The 27,894-nt window shown below is 36.8% G+C and overlaps 1 protein-coding gene and 1 long non-coding RNA gene across 2 annotated transcripts in view; one reads left to right on the forward strand and one right to left on the reverse strand.

The window, feature by feature from the left end:
- The first annotated feature begins 23 nt into the window (after positions 1 to 23).
- On the forward strand, positions 24 to 19,937 carry LOC134285368 (uncharacterized). The gene is made up of 2 exons (XR_009996316.1): positions 24 to 2,034; positions 2,103 to 19,937. It is a non-coding gene; the product is annotated as an uncharacterized LOC134285368 (long non-coding RNA).
- Positions 17,041 to 27,894, reverse strand: part of LOC109405526 (E3 ubiquitin-protein ligase Mdm2) — a 30,582-nt gene continuing 19,728 nt past the window's right edge. Inside the window, exon 5 of the mRNA XM_019678620.3 lies at positions 17,041 to 26,476. Coding sequence (XP_019534165.1) covers positions 25,502 to 26,476 — 975 coding nt within the window. The 3' untranslated portion in view covers positions 17,041 to 25,501. The remainder of the gene's footprint in view (positions 26,477 to 27,894) is intronic.

Consider the following 27,894-nt stretch of genomic DNA (forward strand, 5'->3'; position numbering starts at 1 on the left):
ACGGGTGTGGACAGTGTCGTTTGCCTTTGTCCACCAGTGTAAAATATGTGCGAGGCAACGAAAAAAAGCTTAGTTCAACTGAGAGCTATCCCTGCTGAAACATCTACATTTGCTGAAGAGTATTTCCAGCCCAAAACACGAAAAAATGGGTCGTTTTTGACTGGATGTTTTTTAATTCGAATGAGATTTTGATCATGCGTTGGATTTCGTGAATTATTTAAGATCCCAGTACATAGGGTCACATATTTGAAAATTCGATCGAATCAATTAAGATGTTTGAGCATTGGTCGACAAATATTTTACGTATACTGGGATATTTAAACTAACATTTCACTGTTGGACCCGTTTGACCAATGCCAAATATTTAACCAATTTTGACAGTTAAATTTTGATCAAGCTGTACTCAGAACTGCCATAATATTTGTATTTCGTACATGAAAAAGTAGGCGAGCATCCTCTCGTTTATTTTATTATCTCAAACTACACTGACCCCACATGTATGAATCATCTAAGGGTTTTTGCAACATAAAAAAATGAATAACAGTCCCATTAGACATGACAAATATTTTGCCAACAAGCCCAACAAATGACCAACACAACGTGAATCATAGCAACCTTGGATGAATGTTGGGTTTGAATGGCAAATATTTGTCATAACGACAAACAGTCTAATGGCCCCTTAAGTGAGAAAATAAACCATAGGGGAGACTGGGGAGACTTGATCCCTTTTTCTTAAATTGCCTGTAACTTCAAGAAAAATACAAAACTTGATCCGTTTTTCGTACAAAATGGAAGATACACATCTATTGCAAGTTTATACACAACAGAAGGACTTTAAATTATTGCTAAATTGTTCAAAACTGTGTTTTTATGGAGGCTTGTCTTTTGATGTATTTTTCATAAATGGGCCACAATTGATCCCCTTTTGAGCACATGTTTAATTTAAAGGGTAAATAACTCCAGAAGCTTCCTATTCATTATCATTTCAAGTTTTCTTGTATTTTTGATGAATACGGTGAATTTGAAATTATAAGATTTCCTTAAATTGTTCAGGTTATGCTTTATTTTAAAAATGGGGAGACTTGATCCCTCTGTTTATGGTGTGTAGTAAAATAATAATTATCTGACACCTTTTATCTTTGAATATACTAGATTTCTGAGTAAATAGAGGCTTCCAAATAGAATTTTATTTTTCACATGTATAATGTGTGTGTAATCCTCGAGGGATCAAGTCTCCCCATGTCACTGTTGTATATATCAAGTTGCATTAATTAAAATATTTATATAACAGCCTTATTTGAGTAAATACGTTTCATAGTATTTTATTTACACTATGTGCTGTCAAATTTTCACACGATTTGGTTCAATTTTTACAAAATTATTGAGATTTTTCAGAATCGCCTAAAAGATTCCTAAGGACTGAAAACAAACCATAAGCCATTAAAAAATAATGCAATGCACAATCAAAATCAATTGTAACTGAAACATTCCCGCATAGTGAAATACAATTTGTATTACAGTACACACAGTATGTCTCCTTTATCTGTTACTGTTACGGTACCACGAACAGGTGCTTTTCTGTTGTAACTATGAATCTCGAAACATTCAATTGTAAAGAACGGTTTATGTAGCCCATTCCAAGTTGTAACAACATATCATATTGTACAGAAATGGTATTAAAATACACAGAAATAAAAACCAAAAAAAAAAAACAAAAAATACAGAAATGGTCAAATAGTATGTGGATGAAAACTCGGGAGATATGGTGGCAATACAGAATGACCGTTTCTCAAACGGTTTGTGATTTTATTTGCGCAACACACTTACACATGTGCATTTCACTGCATGCTGAAATTCAACAGTTTGTCAAACAATAGCTTTCATTGGTATCTGTACCGCGATCGAACTTTGCAGTTTGCAATTAGAAAAAAAAAATCACAACCTTTCGCCCGCAAGTTTGGTAAACAATCAAGTGAAAATTAATTGCCTCAATAAACAGTTCGACGCGCTTGGAACGATTTGGATGAAACAAGGGTAAGTTTTGCATAACTTATAAATTTGTTTTACGAGCAATATTTCAGCGGATGCAAATTATTTTGCAGAATTTTGAAGCCAACTAAAGGAACCTGATCCAGCCTGACCGTACGACTGCGAGGGGTTCCCCAAACGGAGTTGGAAGAATTTGTCCTACTGTGGACGGATATTCAGGGTTCCCTGCGGTTAGAAATTAGCCCCCACCGGAGAAAGGTCTACAATTAGTTTTAATCATCACAGGTGCTACCGAGCCCAGAATAGGGCGTTGAAATTGTGAATAAAAAAAATCCGATGAACGACTAACCGTTTTCTTATTTTAAACGGTTCAAATATAGCAGAACCATATATCATAAGCTTAAAATATTATGGAAAACCATATATTTATAATACCCCATAAAGTGCACGGTTTTCCTCCAGATGCATTGTTTTACTGTTCTCTAACCATTTGCCATGCAGTGAATTGTCTGAAAATCTGGATAATAAATTGACCATATCCTTTACTGTTTTGCGAAAAATTTGTTCGAGAAAACGAGCGATTTTTTATGGTAACCTATCTTAACCGCCTATTGCACATATTGTTATTTGGCGGATTACCATTTGTCAAACTGGCAAATCTGTACGTGGCATAGTTAGTTTACTGTTATCTCAGACAGTTTGAAAAACGGTTAATTGACAATTATTTATAGTAATCTACAGAATGAGAAACGTTAAATTTACAGTTCGTGATTATGCGGGATTGTCGTCTGTTAAGATGTAGTTTTGGAAAAAAATATGCTAGAAGAAAACAGTTTTTGATTCCGAGAAAATATGGGGGAACAAGTCTCCCCAGGGATCAAGTCTCCTCAGTCTCCCCTATATTTGAATAAGGTCAAAATCAAACAGTAAGGTTGTGTATATACAGGGGATGGCCAGAATGTTTGGGATAGGCAACTTTTTTTCTCGTACAAAAAAATTCAACATGCTGTAACTTTTCATAGAGTGCATCAAAAAATCTCAAATTTTGACTGATTGTCAACCTATTATATGTGCATTTTTGGTACAAATTTGGGCTCGATTGATTAATTTTTCGCGAAGTTAGAACCGTTCGGGTAAAACACTATTATTTAGACAACTCATTTTTGAACTGTCATATCTCGGAAACCAGTGAACCGAATTGAATGATTTTTTTAACGTTTATTCACAATGTATTGATACTTAATACGACGTTAAAAAATGTAATATTTTCTAACGGCGCATTAAGTTACACCGGATTGAAACTTTTACCCATATAGAGGAAAATAAGTCAAATTTACAATATCACACAAAAATTAATAAATGTGTTCTTCCTTCAATCTAAATAGGCTCTAATATATCTGATTAGAGATAACTTGAGAACAGAAGTGGAAAATCTTTGAATATCAACACTAAACTTTATTGACATTGATGTAAAAAAATTACATTTTTTCAAGAAAAATCCAAAAAGTGTCAATCCATGATAACTTTTTTCAACGTTTAAAAAGTACCTATGTTTTAATAGTTTGTGAAGCATTTACCGTCAAGTCGCCATTCACCGTGGGGGCTCCATTCACTGTGTGCCTTCGAATATTTTTTCATTAATTCCATGTTATGATTGAATGATACGACAATTTCACCAATACAACACTAATGTATTGTTACCATGCCAAAACGCTCATTAGAAACATTTAAAAGTATCATTTTGACACTAAAGTGTGTTTACATGAAGCGGGATAAACTAAATGTAGTAACGTTTTTATTCCACCAAGAAGCAATTAAATTCACATATCAGGTATGTATTTTGCATTACCGACGTAAGTTTAACAAGAAAGTACGATTACTCGTACTTTTTAATTGAAACAAAAAGGCACGGTAAATGGGTACCCTAAAAATCAATGGTCTCCATTCACCGTGCCACATATTGTCCCATATATCTAGAAAAAATCGAAAATTTAAACATTCGTTTTTCTAATAAAATCTTGCAAGTTATTACTTGAAATGAATTTAAATGAAGAAAATTCCCTTGGCTGGGTTGTTTTGATCATTTTTAAACAAAGTAGAATAAAATTTCTCATACACGGTGAATGGGTCCCTACTACCACGGTGAATGGTGACCTACCACGGAATTAGGCGACCCTACTACCCTTTACTAATTGTACTATATCACCAAATTTTGTGAAAAATTTTCTACTTCTGTGGATATTGCTTTAATTTTAACCTATAATGAAGGCAATTAAAAGCAGCACCAACAATGTTTATAAGACTGGTGTCAAATGACAGCCCTTATTTGCCCCGAATCCTCTTAGATCCACGGTGAATGGTGCCTTGACGGTACATATTGTTAGTGTACGTTCAAAATTTCATTCAATTCGGTTCCCTGGTTTCCAAGATATGACAGCTCAAAAATGAGTTGTCTGAAAAATAGTGTTTTACTCGAACGGTTCTAACTTTTCGAAATATTAATCAATCGAGTCCAAATTTGTACCAATGATGCACACATAATAGGTTGACAAGCAGTCAAAATTTGAGATTTTTTGATGCGCTCTATGAAAAGTTATAGCTTGTTGAACTTTTTTGTGAGAGAAAAAAAAAGTTGCCTATTCCAAACATTTTGGCCATCCCCTGTACTTCTAATGAATTAACTACATCGGCTGTTTTCCTACTCTCCGCATCGACCAATGTGGCGCTAGCTTCTATGCGCGAAAAATCGCTAAAAGTAAATCGCAAAAATATTGTATGGCGAATACAATCTAAAAGCAAATTTCTCGAAGTGGAACACATTATTCGAAAAAATATTTGGTAGTGGTTGTGCACAATGGTGACAACTATTAAGGCTACCAAATATTTTTTCGGGAAAAGCATTCCATTTCAAGTAATTCGAGTTTAGATGCATTTCGCCATACCAAATTAAATTGATTTACTCCTGCTGATCAACTGTGGCTGCGCGCAAAGCGGGTAGTCCATTCACGAACACTTTGCTCGTTAAATATAATAAAAAATGTGAAAATTTTGACTTTCTAGAAGAATTTCGGAAATCACAATTTATGAATCAGCAGAATACTTCCCCACAAATATGAATCAGTTGAGATCATTCTTGTTAGCGATCACAGTCTTTGACACCATTTTGTCGATATTCGGCTGCCTTTGTCTCCAACATTCGCAACACAAGCAATCAAACTACTGTACGGAACAAAAATGTCGAATGAATGCGCTTGACCACGATTGCGTCTTCGGGAGATGGTTCGGTTTTTGTTATTCCTGTCTTTCCCATAAAGAGAGCTGTTTTGGATAAATGTATGTATCGTAATCGATTTATCACACACGAATAAACTAATATTATGCCAATCTTAATCAAAATTGGCTGAAATCTTGCGAAAAGCTGGAATTAGACTAATGTCATCGTGTCAGACGCAGAGTTTCCGATTGCTCATGTGTACATAAATGTGACAGCGAGCCTCCCACCAAATTGTCTCACAGCTCTTAAAAATCGCAGTGTGCTGCGCTGCTAGGAGGCTCACGAAAATCTGGTGGGTGCGAGCTAGGCACATAGCTCCCGGGGAGCTCGTCTCATGCGCAGCGTGAGCTATTGGTATCTAAGGTGAAAAACAACTTCTTGGTAACGAAGAACATCAACAACTTTTTTCCGTACACAACTCAAGTGCCTGATTGGTCTATGCGATACGACTAGGGACTCTCAATGCAAAGGTTAAGGTTTCAATTCTTGCTCGTTTAGGAAGTTTTTGTCGCGAAATTTTCTAATTTAATCAGCGCATGAGACGAAGCTCATGAGACACATCTTGAGAAAAATGAAGCGCACAACTTTCAGTCTCAATATGTGCAGTGCTCCTGGGAGCTCGCTCGCCATGTGGCTCCCGTACATGGGACTACAGCACGTGTACATCAACTCTGGTCAGACGACGTTGATTTGATCGACTTTTTTGTTTATTGATCTTTGTTCTGCCGATTGTGTTGTGTGTAAGAGGTAGCCCCAGACAAACAGACGTAACACCTTGAACGATTTTCATGGAAATCCATCGCCCAGTTCACACTGCCATCACCTGGTGGAAAAGTTGCACGAAGCACTGTGAGTTTTTTAAAAAGATGGTATGACGGGTTGGGACAAACATAAAAATTAGAGGGGTGTTATTTTTATAACTCAAGTGAAAAACACTTGAAAAGTGCCTATTTTTTCTAGAAAATCATCAATATTGTTCGAACGGAATGACGTAGCAACATTCTCAGCGCACGAAAATGTGCGTTTTTTAAAGCTCTAAAAATGGTTCTTAGACAACTTTGATGAGAAATTTGAAACAAAAAAGATAAAGCGTTTAAACTGTTTTGACCAAATTTGGAGCATTTTCCCATAGTTTTCAAAGGGTGACGCTAGAAGAAATCGTTTTATTGCTTGATCACCTGTTATAGCCGTTCCCGAGTTCTTTAGTTCCATGACCATTGGTTGATATCTTTCAGGCAATCCGGCCAGTAGAAAAACCCCGATGAACCGCTCCGGAATCGGGAATCCAATCTCAGGGCTGTTACAAAAGTGTCGATTTGGAAACCGCAAAATCCGTGCCAAGTCATTTGAAATCCGCGCCGAGGTCATCAAATCCGCGCCAATACAAAAATATATGTTTTCGATGACTCAAACTCATAAAAGGCCTGCATTTTTCAATTATTTATGGTTTTTGTTGCACTCCAGATGAAGATGATTTCTAATGTTAAAACCGATTTTAAATATTATTAATCCATGACCTTAAATGCAACTTCAACATCAACCAAGAGTTTAAAAATGTTGCAAACAGGTTAGTTTTTTAAATTGGAATAAAAAGTTTTGAATAAATAGTTCTTTGATTGCTGGTCAATCAGGGTGACTACTTTTTTACGAGAATTGAATTTCCTGTTCCCTGAAACAGTTCCAAAGACGAGCATTCTTGACGAATCTGTGCAAATAATCAAAACCAACATTATGGAAAAAAACCTGCAATAAAATCTGTAGTAAGTCCCAAAAGATCGTTCGAGAGAACTGCAAGAAAATTTCCGGATTTTTTGTGTAGATACAAATTGAGTAATTGATTCTAAGATAACCAATACCATTAGGAATAATATTTAAGGGAGATATTTAGCTGGATAATGGACTACCCGCTTGGCGCACACCTACAGTTGATCAGCAGGAGTAAATCCATTTTATTTTGTATGGTGAAAAGCATCTAAACTTGAATTACTTGAAATGGAGAGCTTTTACTGAAAAAATATTTGGTAGGCTTAATAGTAGTCACCATTGTGCACAACCACTACCAAATATTTTTTCGAATAATTCCACTTCGATAAATTTGCCTTCAGATGCTATTCGCCATACAATATTTTTGCGATTTACTTTTAGCGATTTTTCGCGCATAGAAGCTAGCGCCACATTGGTCGATGCGGAGAGTAGGAAAACAGCCGATGTAGTTAATTCATTGAAGGGCTTTCTTTGCCTGCCATTGCATGAATTTGTATATTGTGAGGCAAGCACAATGATACACTTGTAGTGCATAAATTAGTTGAGTTGCATATTGCCAACAGATGTGGCACAGCAACAATAATTCCCATCGTCAAGGTCTTGCAACGTGGGCAAGAACACCCAAGTGCAATAGCCCATGTTGCAACCGCCAACGATGCTCTTTCCCCAAGCTCAATATTCCCAGGCTAAATGATTCTCGAATTTCACTTATCGACGGGTTGTCAACTGCAATATAATTTTAACGCATATCGATGTTACCTAGTAATCCTACATTCTTCATTACACCAACGAACCTAACCTCAAAATGACTGACAAATCTCAGGTCATTTTGACAGATGTAACATGAGCATGAAAAGGACGGCAACAAGATCGATAAAGTAGAATATGTTATCCGTCTTTTTCGTGCATATGTGTGGTCTGTCAAAATGACCTGTGAATGAATTAACTACATCGGCTGTTTTCCTACTCTCCGCATCGACCAATGTGGCGCTAGCTTCTATGCGCGAAAAAGCGCTAAAAGTAAATCGCAAAAATATAGTATGGCGAATAGCATCTAAAGGCAAATTTATCGAAGTGGAATACATTATTCGAAAAAATATTTGGTAGTGGTTGTGCAAAATGATGACCACTATTAAGCCTACCAAATATTTTTTCGGGAAAAGCTTTGTATTTCAAGTAGTTCAAGTTTAGATGCATTTCGCCATACAAAATTAAATTGATTTACTCCTGCTGATCAACTGTGGCTGCGCGCAAAGCGGGTAGTCCATTGTCAAACATTTTCATGGCTAGCTTTGTTGGTGTAATGAAGAATTATAGAGATCTGCGGAGGCGGCCATTGTGAGCCAATCATGCAGAGAGAACTGTCAAAGTGTGAGCCAAATGAACATGCTTATCGTTCGTAGGAAGGCGTCATTTGAACGGTATTGCAATAATCGGAACTACATAAATTAAAATTATTTATTTTTAATATCGAGATATTGGCGGCAATGTATGTTTAATAAAAAGATAAAAATTTATTAATTCTGCTTTCAAAAGCTCATGCTTATGACGACACTTTTGTTGCTGCACTTGTCGAAAAAAACTTCCATTGCGCTTCTTGCTTCACTTCTGCCGAAATAATTAGCGCATCACTTTTGCATTGAATTTCAGATTTCTTAGATTTCTCCGCTATTTCAACAAAATTTTGAAAAAAAAAATTCTACCATAATTAGAAAATGTAAACAAAACAACTTGAATCACAACGAAGTCACGCACAAAGTTTGAACATCTACACGGAGAAACTGAAAAACTCAAAATTAGGTACTTTTAAACTCAATTTTGAGTTCTTTTTCATCTCCCTTTTCATGCGCCCTTTCTGTTGTTGTCAGAGAGTGAAGAGAGAAACAGCCCAACTTTTGCAGTTCCGTGCGTCAAGCCAACACTGAGTTTCTAGCACAGTACTCAAATTTGAGTGAATACAACCTAGTCAAAATTTAGGTTGGGTGGAAAAAACTTAAAATTGGGTATTTCTTTCACATGAAAGCAAGCGGAAACAACCCAACAAAAACATCGATTCCATCAACTCAAAATGAATTAAATGCTTTGGCTGTTTTCCTACTCTCCGCATCGACCAATGTGGCGCTAGCTTCTATGCGCGAAAAATCGCTAAAAGTAAATCGCAAAAATATTGTATGGCGAATAGCATCTAAAGGCGTATTTCTCGAAGTGGAACACATTAATCGAAAAAATATTTGGTAGCAGTTGTGCACAATGATGACCGGTTGGGTGCCTCCCAAATATTTTTTCGATAAAAGCTTTTCATTTCGAGAAATTCGAGTTTAGATGCTTTTCGCCATACAAAATAAAATGATTTTACTCCTGCTGACCAGCACTGAACGCACTCCCTGCGGGTAATCTATTGGCTTGACGCACGCAACCCCGAAGTTGGGTGGAAAGAACTCATTTTTGGGTAGTTTCGTCTCTCCGTGTAGCTTTGTAGCAAGTGTTGGCAGCTGTTGTAAACAAAACAAACAGCGTTGCCGAATCGACGTATGTAACTTCCGCTCATCTCTATGTAGAGGATTTCTAATGTTACCATGCGCCTCCTATTTACCGATTCTCTCATTCTCTCGATTTGTCTCTGTGAAACCAATTATGTAGCTCAGAATGAATTAACTACATCGGCTGTTTTCCTACTCTCCGCATCGACCAATGTGGCGCTAGCTTCTATGCGCGAAAAATCGCTAAAAGTAAATCGCAAAAATATTGTATGGCGAATACCATCTAAAGGCAAATTCTTCAAAGTGGAACACATTATTCGAAAAAATATTTGGTAGCGGTTGTGCACAATGGTGACCACTATTAAGCCTACCAAATATTTTTTCGGGAAAAGCTTTGTATTTCAAGTAATTCAAGTTTAGATGCATTTCGCCATACAAAATTAAATTGATTTACTCCTGCTGATCAACTGTGGCTGCGCGCAAAGCGGGTAGTCCATTAAGGCTCAATAGATTTCTTAGACTTGAATAAAATACATTCGTATCGCAACCACGGAGTTGAACACTTCGGATGACCTCCTCGATAACATAGTTAGTACATGGCGACCGTGACAGGCTCAGTCCGCGAACGTTGGAAACTTCAGTTAAAGTTTGAAAAAGTGTTTGAGTGATTTCAAGACGAAGGAAGAACCGTAAATATCGCCCGAGTTCTATTATGAAGTGAAAGTGTATTGAAACATGGGGAATCAAAAATCCTCTCCAAAAGTTTCCCAAGAAGGAGATCATGATCTAACGATCATTAATACACAAGAAGTGCATACAGATTTCTTTCTTAGCCATGAGCTAAAGCTGAACATTATTATTGGACTCCTGATTCTTCAATTAGTGCTAGCCCTCTACAAAATGCTAGTTAAACGTGAGAAGAGGCGTGCCACAAGAATCGCGGCGAAATCACTCACCAACCTAAACGAAGTGAGCACGCAATAGACACTCAAGTGAGCACGAAGAAATTTAAGTTCCTGTTGGAGAAAAAGTGATCGGTTCAAAACAAAAAACCAGATTTGATACAAGATCCAGCGACCCCAGTGACCCGAGAGACCACTGAAACAACGAGACAGCGATCAACGACACAGTGCTACGTGGTGCACTGTACCAGACCGAAACCCGAGATGCAGGTGTGAAGCAGGCAATACGGAGTCGATGACGTGTGCAACGGTACGAGCAGCACTGGAAGACCGGAGCAAGTGGTCCCCAAACGATCATCTGGACATCTTAAAGATAAGGTAACAAGAAGTTATAAAAAACCCTTTATAATTTGTAAATGGATTTTGATTCACTAGATTATAAAATTCAGAAAATAATTAAGGAGTTATCGAAAATACTAAATAATTTAAAGAAAGCTCCATTTAGAAATTATAAAAGGGCTACACTTTCACAAAAACTTTCCAATGCTACAACGCTTTATAAATATTTAGAGTTGATACTAGTAAGTAGTGAAAAATATATCCCTGATAATTTGCTTAACTTTTATATAAAAGGGTCTAATTGCAATCCACTGGGCAATCACCCATTTTCGACCTTATTTATACGGAAGGAGGTTTACAGTCAAAACTGACCATCGACCTCTCGTATATCTATTCACAATGAAAAACCCTTCGTCAAGATTGACTAGAATAAGAGTTGATTTGGAAGAATTTGATTTCAACATTGAACACGTAGAAGGAGAGCTAAATGTCGGCGCCGATGCACTTTCACGTGTAATTGTTGATTCAGATGAACTAAAAACTATCTATGTTTTACCGATACAGACAAGGTCTATGACAAGAAGTAAACCAAGCAATGTCACTCAAATCGGTAGCCCAAAGACTGATCCCAAATTGATAACCGAAATTGATGAGATACAGACAACGGTGTCAATAAAAATATATCATAAAAAATTGAAAAATAATCTTGCTCAAGCGCAATTTTCTGCAATGATGTGCACATCTACTAAAGACTAAAGAAATTATTGACACAATTAACGAAATGGCCAAGTACTTGAATATTAAAAAGCTAGCAATGGACTACCCGCTTTACGCGCAGCCACAGTTGATCAGCAGGAGTAAATCAATTAAATTTTGTATGGCGAAATGCATCTAAACTCGAATTACTTAAAAAATAGAAACCTTTGCCGAAAAAAATATTTGGTAGCCTTAATAGTGGTCACCATTGTGCACAACCACTACCAAATACTTTTTCGAATAATGTGTTCCACTTTGAGAAATTTGCCTTTAGATTGTATTCGCCATACAATATTTTTGCGATTTACTTTTAGCGATTTTTCGCGCATAGAAGCTAGCGCCACATTGGTCGATGCGGAGAGTATGAAAACAGCCGATGTAGTTAATTCATTGCAAGGAACAGTATTATTTTTTCAAAGATAAATACTGAAGAGTTTAAATCATTATACAACCAATCTCACAACGAAGTCGACGTAATTATCTATACACCAGCGATAATGGACTACCCGCTTGGCGCACGCTCACAGTTGATCAGCAGAAGTAAATCCATTTAATTTTGTATGGTGAAAAGCATCTAAACTTGAATTACTTGAAATAGCATGCTTTTCCTAAAAAAATAATTGGTAGGCTTAATAGTGGTCACCATTGTGCACAACCACTACCAAATATTTTTTCGAATAATGTATTCCACTTCGATAAATTTGCCTTTAGATGCTATTCGCCATACAATTTTTTGCGATTTACTTTTAGCGATTTTTCGCGCATAGAAGCTAGCGCCACATTGGTAGATGCGGAGAGTAGGAAAACAGCCGATGTAGGTAATTCATTGTTTCAAACCAAAATGACATCAATCAAATAATCCTCGAGAACCATACATCCCCACTTGGAGGACATGTTGGTACTACAAGATTATTGAATAAAATACGTAAAAACATACTACTGGAAAAATATGCGAAAATCTATCAACCAGTTCGTTAAGAACTGCATTGATTGCAAAAGAAACAAACACACGGTACATACGAAAGAAAAATTTATTGAAACCACTATACCCACGAAAGCATTTAATGTTGTTTCCATTGATACAATAGGCCCCATGACCAAAACTAAAAAAGGAAATAGATATGCATTAAGACTACAATGTGATCTCACGAAGTATGTTATTGCTATACCTATACCTGATAAGCAAGCTCAAACATTAGCGAAAGCATTTGTTGAGCACTTTATACTCATATACGGATGTCCAATTTTAATTAAGACCGATTTAGGAACAGAATATAAAAATGAACTGTTCAATAATATATGTCAACTACTGTCAATTAACCACAATTTTTCTACAGCTTACCACCCCCAAACAGTTGGCGCCCTTGAACGCAATCATCGATGCTTTAATGAATATCTTCGACAATTCATTAACGAGCAACTCGATGATTGGGATTCTTGGCTTCAATTCTATACTTTCTACTACTCCCAACACTGAGCATACATTCACGCCATATGAATTAGTTTTTGGTAATTTGGTAAATTATCCTCGAAGTCTAGTGAACCCCTCAAAAATTGATCCAGTTTATAACTATGATAATTATTATACAGAACTGAAATTTAAATTGCAATGTGTAGGAAATAAGGCAAAAGAACTATTAGTCAAATCTAAATATAGGAGAATAGCTTAACAAGCAGAAATTGCAAACCCCATATTAAATTAGGAGAAAAAATACTTTTAAAAACAGAAAACAATAGAAAATTAGACAAGGTTTATAATGGACCTTTTGAAGTGATAGCAATAAGCCACCCGAATGTAAAAATCAAAAATTGTGAAACAAACGAACAAAAAACAGTGCATAAAAATAGAATTGTCAAACTTTAACAAACAAACTACGTTACACAAAATTGCATTGTAATTTTTAAAACATAGAAGGTGATTGGTAACATTAACTTCAAAATTCAAATGATTTCTCTACGATCATCATTTTCCTTAAAGGGGGGAGATGTAGTGCATAAATTAGTTGAGTTGCATATTGCCAACAGATGTGGCACAGCAACAATAATTCCCATCGTCAAGGTCTTGCAACGTGGACAAGAACACCCAAGTGCAACAGCCCATGTTGCAACCGCCAACGATGCTCTTTCCCCAAGCTCAATATTCCCAGGCTAAATGATTCTCGAATTTCACTTATCGACGGGTTGTCAACTGCAATATAATTTTAACGCATATCGATGTTACCATGCGCCTCCTATTTACCGATTCTCTCATTCTCTCGATTTGTCTCTGTGAAACCAATGGACTACCCGCTTTGCGCGCAGCCACAGTTGATCAGCAGGAGTAAATCAATTTAATTTTGTATGGCGAAATGAATCTAAACTTGAATTACTTGAAATACAAAGCTTTTCCCGAAAAAATATTTGGTAGGCTTAATAGTGGTCACTATTGTGCACAACCACTACCAAATATTTTTTCGAATAATGTGTTCCACTTTGAAGAATTTGCCTTTAGATGGTATTCGCCATACAATATTTTTGCGATTTACTTTTAGCGATTTTTCGCGCATAGAAGCTAGCGCCACATTGGTCGATGCGGAGAGTAGGAAAACAGGCGATGTAGTTAATTCATTATGTAGCTCAGAATTAAGGCTCAATAGATTTCTTAGACTTGAATAAAATACATTCGTATCGCAACCACGGAGTTGAACGCTTCGGATGACCTCCCCGATAACATAGTTAGTACACACTATGCCCAGGAAGTCGAGAAAATTTTCCCGACCGGAACGGGAATCGAACCCTCCGTCTCCGGATTGGCGATCCACAGACAAACAGACGTAACACTCTGATAATGAATTAACAACATCGGCTGTTTTCCTATTCTCCGCATCGACCAAGGTGGCGCTAGCTTCTATGCGCGAAAAATCTCTAAAAGTAAATCGCAAAAATATTGTGTGGCGAATACCATCTAAAGGCAAATTCTTTAAAGTAGAACACATTATTCGAAAAAATATTTGGTAGTGGTTGGGCACAATGGTGACCATTATTAAGCCTACCAAATATTTTTTCGGAAAAAGCTTTGTATTTCAAGTAATTCAAGTTTAGATGCATTTCGCCATACAAAATTTAATTGATTTACTCCTGCTGATCAACTGTGGCTGCGCGCAAAGCGGGTAGTCCATTCCCATCGTACACCGTTTTAACGGTCTATTTAAAAAAAAAAAATAGTTGGCTAACTGACCACCCGTGGCGCTCACATCTTTTTTGTTCGAGTTTGACGTTTGCCCACTACCGCCACCTAGTTGATGGTTGGCCAAACTCAGTCCTTTTAGTATTGCGCGAATATGTTTCCGTGACTATGATTTGAATCGAAAAATGTTCGAGGTGTTACGTCTGTTTGTCTGTGGGCGATCCATAGCCTTAACCACTAGGCTAACTGGAGACGCGCGGATTGCACAATGAATTAACTACATCGGCTGTTTTCCTACTCTCCGCATCGACCAATGTGGCGCTAGCTTCTATGCGCGAAAAATCGCTAAAAGTAAATCGCAAAAATATTGTATGGCGAATAGCATCTAAAGGCAAATTTATCGAAGTGGAATACATTATTCGAAAAAATATTTGGTAGTGGTTGTGCACAATGGTGGCTACTATTAAACCTACCAAATATTTTTTCAGTAAAAGCTATCTATTTCAAGTAATTTAAGTTTAGATACTTTTCACCATACAAAATAAAATTCATTTACTCCTGCTGATCAACTGTGGGTGTGCGCCAAGCGGGTAGTCCATTGGGCAGGTGGTTACTTTCAATGAATTAAAAGCTATGGCTGTTTTCCTACTCTTCGCATTGACCGATGTGGCGCTAGCTTCTATGCGCGAAAAATCGCTAAAAGTAAATCGCAAAAATATTGTATGGCGAATAGCATCTAAAGGCGTATTTCTCGAAGTGGAACACATTATGTATTCGAAAAAATATTTGGTAGCGGTTGTGCACAATGATGACCGGTTTGGTGCCTACCAAATTATTTCGAGAAATTCGAGTTTATATGCTTTTCGCCATACAAAATAAAAAGGATTTACTCCTGCTGATCAACTGTGGGCGCGCGCCAAGCTGGTAGTCCATTCTCCCACAGGTATCGAAGACGGCGTGGTTTAAGGGGATGGACATGGGTCGAGATTTTATCAAGATAATGTGTCGACTTTTATGTCCAATCACTACTCTCTGGGCTTGCACTTCTATCGAATAGGGCTCACAGATAACAATCGCTGTAGCTGTGGTGCTGGATATCAAGACATCAACCATGTTGTGTGGGAATGTCCCGAATACGGTATTGCCAGATCCGATTTATGTGCATCCCTCAGGGCCCGAGGGAAACCAGAAAAGGAAGACATTAGAGATGTGTTGGGTAAACTTGATCTTATGTACCTGAAGCTTGTGTACGACTTCTTGAAACAAGCTGAAGTCTGCGTTTGATACCCCGTCTTGTTGTTCCACTTGTCCACCTCGTGTCCCTTCGAACCCCGTTTGTTTGTATCGTTACAGGTTGTTTGTCCACTCTACGTTTGACCAGCAGCAACTACGTCACGCCATGCTGCTGAGAATCAACGAAAAGCCCCAGATTCCCATCCCTTCCTCAAACTTTATTGTTCCCTCTAACCTCGGCCAAACCGCGAGTTTTACGGTTCCCCTAAGCTAACCTAGTTGATAAGTCACAAATACGAAATTGTAAAAAAAAGTATCAAAATGAATTCGGCTCCGTTATGCCTGATGGCGCATGAGCCTTAAACAAACGATTAAGTAAAACAAAATAAGCCTAACAAATATTTTTTTAGTAAAAGCATTCTATTTCAAGTAATTCAAGTTTAGATGCTTTTCACCATACAAAATAAGTGTAGAATTAGCTATAAGTTAAAATACACATTATTAAAAACAAAAAAAAAACCATACAAAATAAAATGGATTTATTCCTGCTGATCAACTGTGGGTGTGCGCCAAGCGGAGTCCATTAGGTGCCGGCCAGAGTGGACGCGTCACGCGGCGCGACGCGGAAATTTGCACGCAGAGGAATAACAATCAATAATAAGGAGCTGTCAAATCGTATGGGAAAACCGCGTCGCGTGACGCGTCCACTCTGGCCGTACCCTTACTAAACGTGTTTTATTCAGCGAATACGGTTTCACATCTATTCGGTTAGGTTTTCTATGAGCCATTTTACGAAGTGACAACAATGTTGATGATGATATTGACTTTCGCGGGTTACTGGCCGCTACCTTCTGTCAAAATTCATTCGTAAAATCGGCTCGTAAAACGGACTATTCTCAAATGACTAAACGTCAACAAGGGATCAAAGTATGAGCATTGAAGATAGGGTTAACAAAGAGGAATAAAGGGTAATTAAATAATAATTATACTAATTATAGATGAGGAATGCATTGCCCATTCGACAGGTTTGACATGACCAAAAATGAGTACGTAGTTTATGGGCAGCGCCCTTTGGCTTAAAAGTTGAACCCATCCCGATATGTTTCAGATTTCGGATAAAATAAATACTACCAAATGTTTGATACCTGGAAATAAATTTTATTAATAATTTTATCTCACTTCAATTTTTGCTTCATTTTTTTTTAATCGTTATAAATCTGGGAATTGCACTTTTTGGCAAAATTCAATAAGTTAATAATTTAACAAAATTATTTACAAAATATACATTTCCATGGGAAGCAGATCGTCATGCGTTTGACTGCATTACTGTACAAAATAGTGATGAATAAAATTTACAAGTTATATATTTTAATTTATTTTTGTCGACATTGAACAGCTTCTACATAAAAGCAAATGTTTATGCTGAGGCTTTTGCTTTGACTAGACAAACATTTTTATTTTGCATTTACGAACGTCATCTCTGCGGCAGCACGTTTGATCGCTTCTGACATTTACACACAGGACTACTCTCTAAAATAAAAACTCTCATTTTTGGTTAACACCCATGCCGCACAATGACTGTGTTGGAAACACACATTTTATAAAATTGCTCGTACGCTCACATTTTTGCAAAATATCAATGTTTTTCGGTATTTGAAGGTGTTTTATAAACCCAGAGAGGTTGCCATTAAATGCGAAATTTTCGCAATGAATTAACTACATCGGCTGTTTTCCTACTCTCCGCATCGACCAATGTGGCGCTAGCTTCTATGCGCGAAAAATCGCTAAAAGTAAATCGCAAAAATATTGTATGGCGAATAGCATTTAAAGGCAAATTTATCGAAGTGGAATACATTATTCGAAAAAATATTTGGTAGTGGTTGTGCACAATGGTGACTACTATTAAGCCTACCAAATATTTTTTCAGTAAAAGCTTTGTATTTCAAGTAATTCAAGTTTAGATGCTTTTCACCATACAAAATAAAATGGATTTACTCCTGCTGATCAACTGTAGGTGTGCGCCAAGCGGGTAGTCCATTGTTGCAAAATACATGCTCATGTGAGCGTACGAGCAATTTCAAAAAGTGTGTGTTTCCAACACAGCCATTGTGCGGCATGGATGTTTACTAAAAATGTGCATGCCGAACACATTTTTGAGCGTAGCCGTTTTTGCGTGTATTAATACTTCTTTTAAATATTATTCACTGCAACATCTCGCGGGTGGTATGGTCCACTGCACGAATTTATACTGGCCTGCTTACTCCCACGAGAAATTTAACGTTTGAGCCGTGCCGACACCGCTCAAACGTCAAATTTCGTGTGAGAGTAAGCGGGCCAGTATCAAGGTTGCAACCATTCATTTGCAAAGATTTACATTCATTTGCTATGGACTACCCGCTTTGCGCGCAGCCACAGTTGATCAGCAGGAGTAAATCAATTAAATTTTGTATGGCGAAATGCATCTAAACTTGAATTACTTGAAATACAAAGCTTTTCCCGAAAAAATATTTGGTAGGCTTAATAGTGGTCATCATTGTGCACAACCACTACCAAATATTTTTTCGAATAATGTGTTCCACTTTGAAGAATTTGCCTTTAGATGGTATTCGTCATACGATATTTTTGCGATTTACTTTTAGCGATTTTTCGCGCATAGAAGCCAGCGCCACATTGGTCGATGCGGAGAGTAGGAAAACAGCCGATGCAGGTAATTAATTATCTCAGTTCAGAAGCATGCTATCGAAAAATAATGTATGGATGAATTTAACCTTGTAGTTTTATCTAAAAGTTTGTCGAATAACATTGGGGTCGCACACGCATTCCAAAGTCGTGAGCGAGCTTTGAAGGCAACTTTCCACAGCGTGAATGAAATTTACATTCACCGCGTGGAGAGTTGCCTTCACAGCTCACTCACGACTTTGGTATACGTTTGCGAACCCAATGTTATTCGGCAAACTATCAGATAAAACTACAAGGTGAAATTCACTTATACATTAGGGGTACTCACGAAACAGATTAAATTGCTGCGTAAGCCATGATTTTCCGCTTATTTGAAATGTTTCACGATTTTGCGAATGAAATAATCAAAGATTGCCTTGGTGATCGCGACGTTTAATCAGTTTAATCAGTTTACGCTGTTTAGTGAATCCCCCTATTGTTTTTCGATAGCATGCTTCTGAACTGAGATAATAGCAAATGAATGTAAATCTTTGCAAATGAATGATCGCAACCTTGGCCAGTATATATTCGTGCAGTTATTCATAGGGGATTGGAACCCATCTCCGATATATTCACATAAAAATGACGTCCTTTTCAGGAAGGGAAGTAGAAGTGAACCGAAATAAACAACCCCATTAAATATCTTTTCTACTTTTCCCTCGACTTAAACGGGAAATAAATCGGTATAATCGGCTGATTACGTCGCCAATGAATTAACTACATCGGCTATTTTCCTACTCTCCGCATCGACCAAAGTGGCGCTAGCTTCTATGCGCGAAAAATCGCTAAAAGTAAATCGCAAAAATATTGTATGGCGAATAGCATCTAAAGGCAAATTTATCGAAGTGGAATACATTATTCGAAAAAATATTTGGTAGTGGTTGTGCACAAAGGTGACCACTATTAAGCCTGTCAAATATTTTTCAGTAAAAGCTTTCTATTTCAAGTAACTCAAGTTTAGATGCTTTTCATCATACAAAATAAAATGGATTTACTCCTGCTGATCAACTGTATGTGTGCGCCAAGCGGGTAGTCCATTATTTGGTCGATTGTTGCACAAAGGCTTAAGCTTTTAGTACACAGGGTCAAATATTTGTCCAAAAGAAACCAATGCTTAAACATCTTATTTGACTCGATTGAATTTTCATTATGGTAAATGTACCAATAGTGGTGCAATTAGTAGATCCTTGTAGGAAAATAATTGAATAAAATTGATAATACCACAAAATAAAAAGTCTAAAAACGTTAATCGGTAGTTTTTCACTTAAATTGGCTATGAAAAATGTAAAAAAACATCGTTTATTTAAGTTTTTGCTTGCACCAACACTCAGCGAAAAAAACTAGCGAAATTAATCGGAATACCTTATGAAAATTTGCTATAACTTATTCTTATGCATGGCATAAGAAAACCTTATAAAAATTGATCGTGCTTGCTATGACAAATTTCATAAGATAGACTTATGAAAAGAACAAAAAATCTCAAAATGAAGCAGACTGGATTCGATCCATGTACGTCGGGATCACCGAGCCCGTGTTTTATCCACACGGCTACCGACGCTTGAGAATACTATGTTGCTAAACATGAATAAAAGCCAAGCTGTGAGACGATTTTACGTCATAGAGTGACCTTATGAAATCACGCAGAAAAAAGCATGGTAAAATCAAGAATATTTCAGGTAAACTCAAATAAATTGTCAATTTGTTCTGACAACAAAAATAAAACTGTTTGGAGCAAGTCGAACGTCACATTTGAAGCAAATTCAATCCATTTTTGAAACAAACATGTATCTTCTGACTGGTTATGTTAGAAACAAATGTAAATTTTTTTGTTTTTTTTTGTGGCAGGTCGGCCCTACGGATATATTTGTTTTCCAATTAAATTTACAAAATTATTTCCTTCTCTAGAAAAATCTACTTCCCGCGTGGCACTTTCAATTAATTACCTGCATCGCCTGTTTTCCTACTCTCCGCATCGACCAATGTGGCGCTAGCTTCTATGCGCGAAAAATCGCTAAAAGTAAATCGCAAAAATATTGTATGGCGAATAGCATCTAAAGGCAAATTTATCGAAGTGGAACACATTATTCGAAAAAATATTTGGTAGTGGTTGTGCACAATGGTGACCACTATTAAGCCTACCAAATATTTTTTCGGGAAAAGCTTTGTATTTCAAGTAATTCAAGTTTAGATGCATTTCGCCATACAAAATTAAATTGATTTACTCCTGCTGATCAACTGTGGCTGCGCGCAAAGCGGGTAGTCCATTGAAACTTGCCTTTTTTGCAAGAGGAAATCTTGTTTGGTGATGCAGCTGGAACTTGAGAGTTTTGTTTATGTTCTCGACGGCGGAACGGGGGGCTCTTCAATGGGTATTGTAGAAATCAATATGTAATTGAGTTTGAGTCAAACGAACGAAAATTGTCTCCGTGATTCATCCGAATCATTATGAATTATTTAAAGGCTGTTTCATAAGTTGGGCCTTATGGAAATCTTAAGGTTATTTGGCTGAGTGAACTATTGGTACACGGTTCCTGTAATGGTGGTAAAATTTAACTTTGGTTCCTATAGTGGCGCATCCCATTGAATTCTTATGGGACCCACCACTATAGGAACACTACCACCACTATAGGTGCAAAGGAGCAAAAAAATTAACCCTCTAATACCCAAATTTTTTATTTTGATCTAAATATCATTTTTCGTCATCTAAAATCGATTTAAACATGTTCTGGAAGATAATTCTTTTTAATTCTCGAAATCGTGAATTTTAGTTTTTGATTTTTCTAATTTTTATTTTTGAACATCCCCACACTTTTATATTTTTCCTGGAAGCCAATTTGGGGAACGGATTTTTTGAGATAAAAACATTTTGAGATTTTATGATTATTGTTGAAATATTATTATTTAAAAATTTTTTCACTGAAAATTTTATTTTCCGTGTAATTTTAAGGAAAATAATTTTAGAGTGTATTCGATTTCCTTAAACTATTAAACAAGGATAGAATGATTTGGGAAAAATTTAAAATATGTTAATTGTAGCGATTCAATACAAAATAAACAATGACTTCTAAAAGGTGACTAAAACATCAATTTTTCAATGATTTTTAAAAAATGTAAATACGCTTTAAAATACACCAAAAACTATTTTGAGATATACAAAACAGTCCTAAATATCAGCCAAAAATATTAAAAAAATGATTTTCTATGAAACAAAAATTACAAAAATGCTCAAACTATACCCCGTCTAAAGGCGGGATTGGGTATTAGAGGGTTAAGGAAAATAATTGTTTAAAATAGGGTTTTCGACAAATCCTAAATTCAAAACTTAATTAGTGTTATTAATCAAGTATAATGCATCTATTCAAAATGTCATTTGAGAGCTTTTTGGTAGAAAAAGTACTGAATTGCCACTACCACCACTATTGATACTACCTCCACTAAGGGAGCTTTTACCCTAGTGTCAGACTGATGTTGTTTCTTGAGTTCTTTCCTTGTCAAATATTTGACCTTGTGTACTACAGGCCTTATAGAAGGTTAGCAAAGGCCACGACCAATTAAACATATTTGGTAATGACAAGATAGGTCAAGATTCAAATAAGTCACGATTAATCTTTAAGGACGCGCGCCATCAAACAGCTGAAACGGCACCGCGCTCGCGCTATATAGGGTATTGGTTCCCTTATTAGGCATGTGGCTCCCATTTTCAACCTACGAAAAACAAAGGATTAAAGCGCTGTTTGTTTTGTTTCTTATTTTTGCATTTTTTGTTAGAAGTGAGCACCCATGAAAATAAAAAGAACGGAATCAATCGGTGCCGTAATCGCTTGTTTTCGAATAGGATGGATATGGGAGCGTGAGATTACTGATGGCACACATACCCTACGACCAGCCGGGGTTTCTCACAGCGTTGTACATTTTACAACGACGCGCGTCCTGAAGGGTTAAACAAGTTAAGTTGCACATAGGCTACGTTATGGACTGAGTCATTCTTTATATGACAAATTCATTCGCAAAAAAATACTGTTGTTAGGACGATCAGTTATGCCAACGTTTTGCGCAACCCGATAGACCAGGGGAAGTGGTTCACCTAGGATGAACCAAACGTCAAATTCACTTTTTCTTTTCATAGAAGCTCTATGAAAATAAAAAGTGGTTTTGACATTTGGTTCATCCAAGGGCGCTCCCATAGTGAAAGTTGAAAGGATTTAACATTTGATAGAAAATTCAATAATCTTTTGAATAAGGGTAAAAAAACTGCGATAAGTTTGACCGTTTTCAAGTTATAGCCAGTTAACCTTTTGAGCCGATTTGTTTCGCGGCTGTCGACGCAACCTCGCTGGTGTCGAACACGTTTGTTATGCTCGGTTTCATCGCCGGGGTCATATATGACCCCTCCGGCTCCAAAGGGTTAAGGCAATAAGAGTAAAAAACATGGGAAGTTCGATAACTACGTAACGGTTGAGATTTGACCATATGCGTAGAACTATTCATGGTCTTCTATCACCCTTTTAAAAGTTTGCACTCAGGAACCTAATCATCATCACCGCAGAAAATATTTTATGCAATTTAGTATCTTAATTTATATTTTATATAACTCATTTTGGTATCATAATGGCCATTTTTTTCGAACTGGTAAATTATGCAACTGAAATGAGTTGCATAATGAAAAATAGTTGTATAATGTTCATAATGCAACTCATTTGAGTTGCATTATGAACATTATGCAACTCAAATGGGTTGCATTATGAAAAAAATCATTGCATAAATCTTTGTATGGAACTCGTTGCAAAACCCGATTTTTTCAGCGACTCGTGCTGAAAAAATCAACTTTTTGCAACTCATTACATAAATAACTATTTACGTCGTGAAATAGGGGTAGGCGGGGCATAATGAGCAGCTTAAGCATTTTGTCACCAAATCCAGTAAAATAAGCGCAATCAATGTGTAATTTTGACGTATAATCCTCATTTGAACCTTATCTGACAAAAACTAATCGTTGAAATTTCGAATATAGCTGTAAATGTTGCAAAATTTAATGTTTTTTGTTCTTTGAAATCAATGTTCTAGCTCTTGTAGTTTTCTTGCAATTTTAATCTAAACGTCGCATTTTGCATAACAAATTTACAGCCGCAGCTGAAGGCTCGTTTTTGCGCACTGTGTCTCTCGACTCTTTCCAAATCCCTGTGAGGAGCGGAGCTGGTTGGATGGGTTAGAACACGTGACTATCACGCCGAGGACTTGGGATCGAATCCCACTCCTGACATACTCACAAAATGTGAGTTCTTCCTTCGGAAGGGAAGTACAGCGTAGGTCCCGAGATGAACTAGCCTACACACCAAAATTTTAAAAATGCTTCCGGCACGTAAAAAAATCAGCAAAAGAAATTGCTGAATTTCAGCAACAGCACAAAGTTGCTGATCAACTGTCAAAATTTCTGGATGGTTCAGCAAGTCGAAAAATAATTGCTGATACTCATTAATTTGTATTGCTAAATGCAATCAGCACGCAAAAAATCAGCAAAGTTTGCTGATTACCAGCACCCTATAGGTATTTTGCAGTGTAGGGCTAAAAATCTCGTTAATACAGATAAAAAAAATCCAAATCCCGGAATCAACAAATTCTCACCACCCGCCGGGAAGCTCAAAACTGAGAATCTCAACTCGAGAGTCGAGAGGCACAGTGCGCAAAAACGAGGCTTCAGTTGTATTATGGAGCGAAATAAGGAGCACAACTTTGCCTAACGGAGAATTCTAATTTATCACACGCATTTTTCAAAGATAATTCACAAAAAACAGGTCAAAGTAACTACTTTTGAACTTCTTTGTTCTAAAAAACAAAGCTTTTTAACAGAATAAACAGGTTCAAAGATCTGATTTGATATTGCGCATTTCCTTCCCCACTGGACCCCTTTCGCAGTTTGTATACGTGCGGGATCGTGAATAAAACTGCGATATTGCATCAAATCGTTTCGGTGTCTTCTGCGCACTTATTAAGCACCTTGTAATGCATAAGTTTTATCTACGATCCCGCACTTACACTAACTGTGATAGGGGTCCAGTGGGGGTCTGTGTCATTTGGCATAATGTCATTTGGCATAAGGCCGTTTGGCATAAGGTCACTTGGCATAAAGACATTTGGCATAACGGTCATTTGGCATAATGGATACTTGGCATAATAAAGAAGGGTGCATTTCGATTATGCCAAATGTCCATTATGCCAAATGACCGTTATGCCAAATGTCTTTATGCCAAGTAACCTTATGCCAAACGACCTTATGCCAAATGACTTTATGCCAAATGTCCCGCTCCCGTCCAGTGGGGTGGGAAATGCGCAATACAAAATTTAATAATCTTTCGAATGAGAGTTAAAAAACTGCGATAAGTTTGATCGTTTTCAATATAGCCAGTTTAAGGCAAGCATAGTTCAGCAAAACATGGAAAGTTCAATAACTACGTTACGGTTGAGATTTGACCATATGCGTAGAACATTTTTTTTTTTTTTTCATCATTTATGGTCCTCTATCACCCCTTAAAAAAATGCACTCATCAACCTAACACCCTGTATAGTAGCCACACTTCGTAATTCAAAAATACTAAATGTAAAAGTACACGAAAGGACTCTTGGATGTGTCGTGTTCGCTCGCTTAATCCCTTGTTCATTACCCTTTATGTCTGACATTTGCTAGTGACAACGTTAAACGATCTTCATGACAATAACAGTACCACATAAGTTTGTGGGGTAATAGCTTTATGTAATTTTGCCCTGCCCGTGATTTGAATTCGATTTTTTGTTATGAGCACGTGCCACTAAGAACTGACTCTATTCTCAAAGTCTTCGTAATCATGTCTCTTCCCTTTTGAAAACAGCCAGATATCACTCATTTTCAATGAACAAACAGTTTCATTACATTTTTGACTTTGCAGTTGCAAATTGGACAAGACTTGCGCTGTTTCCACACTTTCATTGCACATTTATAACAACAACACAAATGCACAAAATTACTGTGAACAAAAACACTGTTTTTTGGTTCAGATAAGCAAAACATGCATGAGCCTAGATTGTTTTCCGAACTGTTCAAAAAAGTACTTAAGTCCGACGATTGTGATTCCCGCAACAAGCTTGCTTTATTATCATCAAATAATGTTTCCTTTTTACGGGAATATAACACTGAGTCTGCCGACATGCATGATACTTGCGATAGTGTTGGATAGTGCTGTCTATCTTTCGGTATAGGCGCATTTAGCTCAAGAACATTCGCATTATCAAGATTTGCAACTAAGTGACAGTCATCTTGAGTGGATTCTATTGTCTCCTGAGAAGAAGTTTCCTCGAAAAGACCTTTTTCTTCTTCAGTTGGTGTACGTTCTTGGCTTGATGATGAACTAAAGCCAGAATCTTTGAAAACATCCAGCTGCAATTGTTGAACTTTATCAATTTTGGCTGGTAAAACTTCTTCGCTGCCACACCGTTTTTTAAGACCAATAGAATTAAAATCATCTGAAACCTTTCGTTTTAGAGTAATTTTAGTTTTACTTTCCGTAGAATCTTGCTTCACTTTCGAACAGGTCTTGTCAGTGTCACTCAATTGTTTTTGAAACGATAAAGTTTTGTCAATGCAAATGTCGGATTCACTATCGCTATCTGTTACCCTAGCTGTGGATGTTCTTCCGCTTAACCTGGAACTTTTCCCATGGAATTTATTAGATTCTATCCTAATTCTATCTGCCGAAGCATTCGACAATAAACTTTCCGATGATGACGATGTGCTGCTATCAGAAAGTTCCCCATTCTTAACAACCTCTTTAGATCGTAATTTTCGTTTCTGCTTAGGGCGCGGAGGAAATAAGCTTTTACGTACCTAGAAAATAAGATAATAGATTAGACATGTATGCTAGTAGAGGTTCAATAAATTAAGTTTAATGTAATCAATGAAGTTTCTCAATATTTCTTCAAATTTAATGCTTAGTTCTTTGTATCGTTACTTAACATATTACAGTTTGATAGAAATAAATAATTGTTTATACCTGTTTAATGTTGAGTTTCTCATCATTTCGTGTTTTAGATTGCTGTTATCATCATTTTAAATAAGTATCTGTCCTTGTCGACTTATCCTTAACGTTCCATTGTTTGTCTCCACAGGTTTCATTCCAATTATTTTTTCGTGCTCGATAGGATCCATTGTCAACGTTGATTTTCGTATCAGTGTATCCGTGAAATAATTGCTTGATTTTTACATAATTATGATGATTGATTCGTTCTAAATTCCAAGTTTCCTGCTAGACATGGCATGCAACATGATGAATGTCTTTAAATTTTCATTTCCTTACTTTCAGTGGTCACCTCCTGTTAGTTATGCGAGCTTTACAGGTAGCTCTTATAACTTCGCCAGCAAACCTTGAATAACTAATTGATTCAAGATATAGACCACTGTATATAAAAAATGCAAGTTTCCCATTGCCTTGTTGAAAACAATTGAAGGGTTTAGAAGCATAGGGATGTAAGTGCCAAAAACCCACTTTCGAGTAAATAAGGTTTAAAGTTCTTCACTAATTTTCCATCCCATTCAAAATGTATTATAATTATTTATTTACGACACTTTGCCTAAAAGTGGGCATTCGTGTCGGGATTCAAAATATATGGATATGCAAAATCGACTCAATTTTCTCCGATTTATTGTATTTTTTCTAATCATCGTAAAAACAAACTTAAAAAAGTTCATAAAAGCTTGAAATCTGAAGAAATTTGGGATATGCTCAGCTCAAAATCGACAAAATGGTCACTTACACCTCTTTGCATCTGGGCCCCTCAATTTCGATTTTTCGCGCAAAACTTATAATCTACTGTAGAAGTGCTCCTTTAATTTGAAATAAGGGAAGACATTTCTGAAACAATATACCTTACAAAATGAAAATCGGGATGTAAGGCATATTTAAAATGGCAGGTCGACAGCCGAACTGACAGAAGGGATTAACACAAAAGGCCGAAACACGAAAGGCCGAATCACAAAAGGCCGAAACCAGTGTAACTACCACAAAAAGCCGAATGTAACGAAAGGCCGAATATAACGAAAGGCCGAAGGTAACGAAAGGCCGAATGTAACAAAAGGCCGAAAGTAACGAAAGGCCGAATTAAGAAAGACGCATATTAACTCGGTTTCCGTTTAGTGAAATGCTCTATCAATGGACTACCCGCTTGACGCACACCCACAGTTGATCAGCAGGAGTAAATCAATTTTATTTTGTATGGTTAAAAGCATCTAAACTTGAATTACTTGAA

Source organism: Aedes albopictus, chromosome 1, assembly GCF_035046485.1.
Source record: "Aedes albopictus strain Foshan chromosome 1, AalbF5, whole genome shotgun sequence".
Taxonomy (NCBI): domain Eukaryota; kingdom Metazoa; phylum Arthropoda; class Insecta; order Diptera; family Culicidae; genus Aedes; species Aedes albopictus.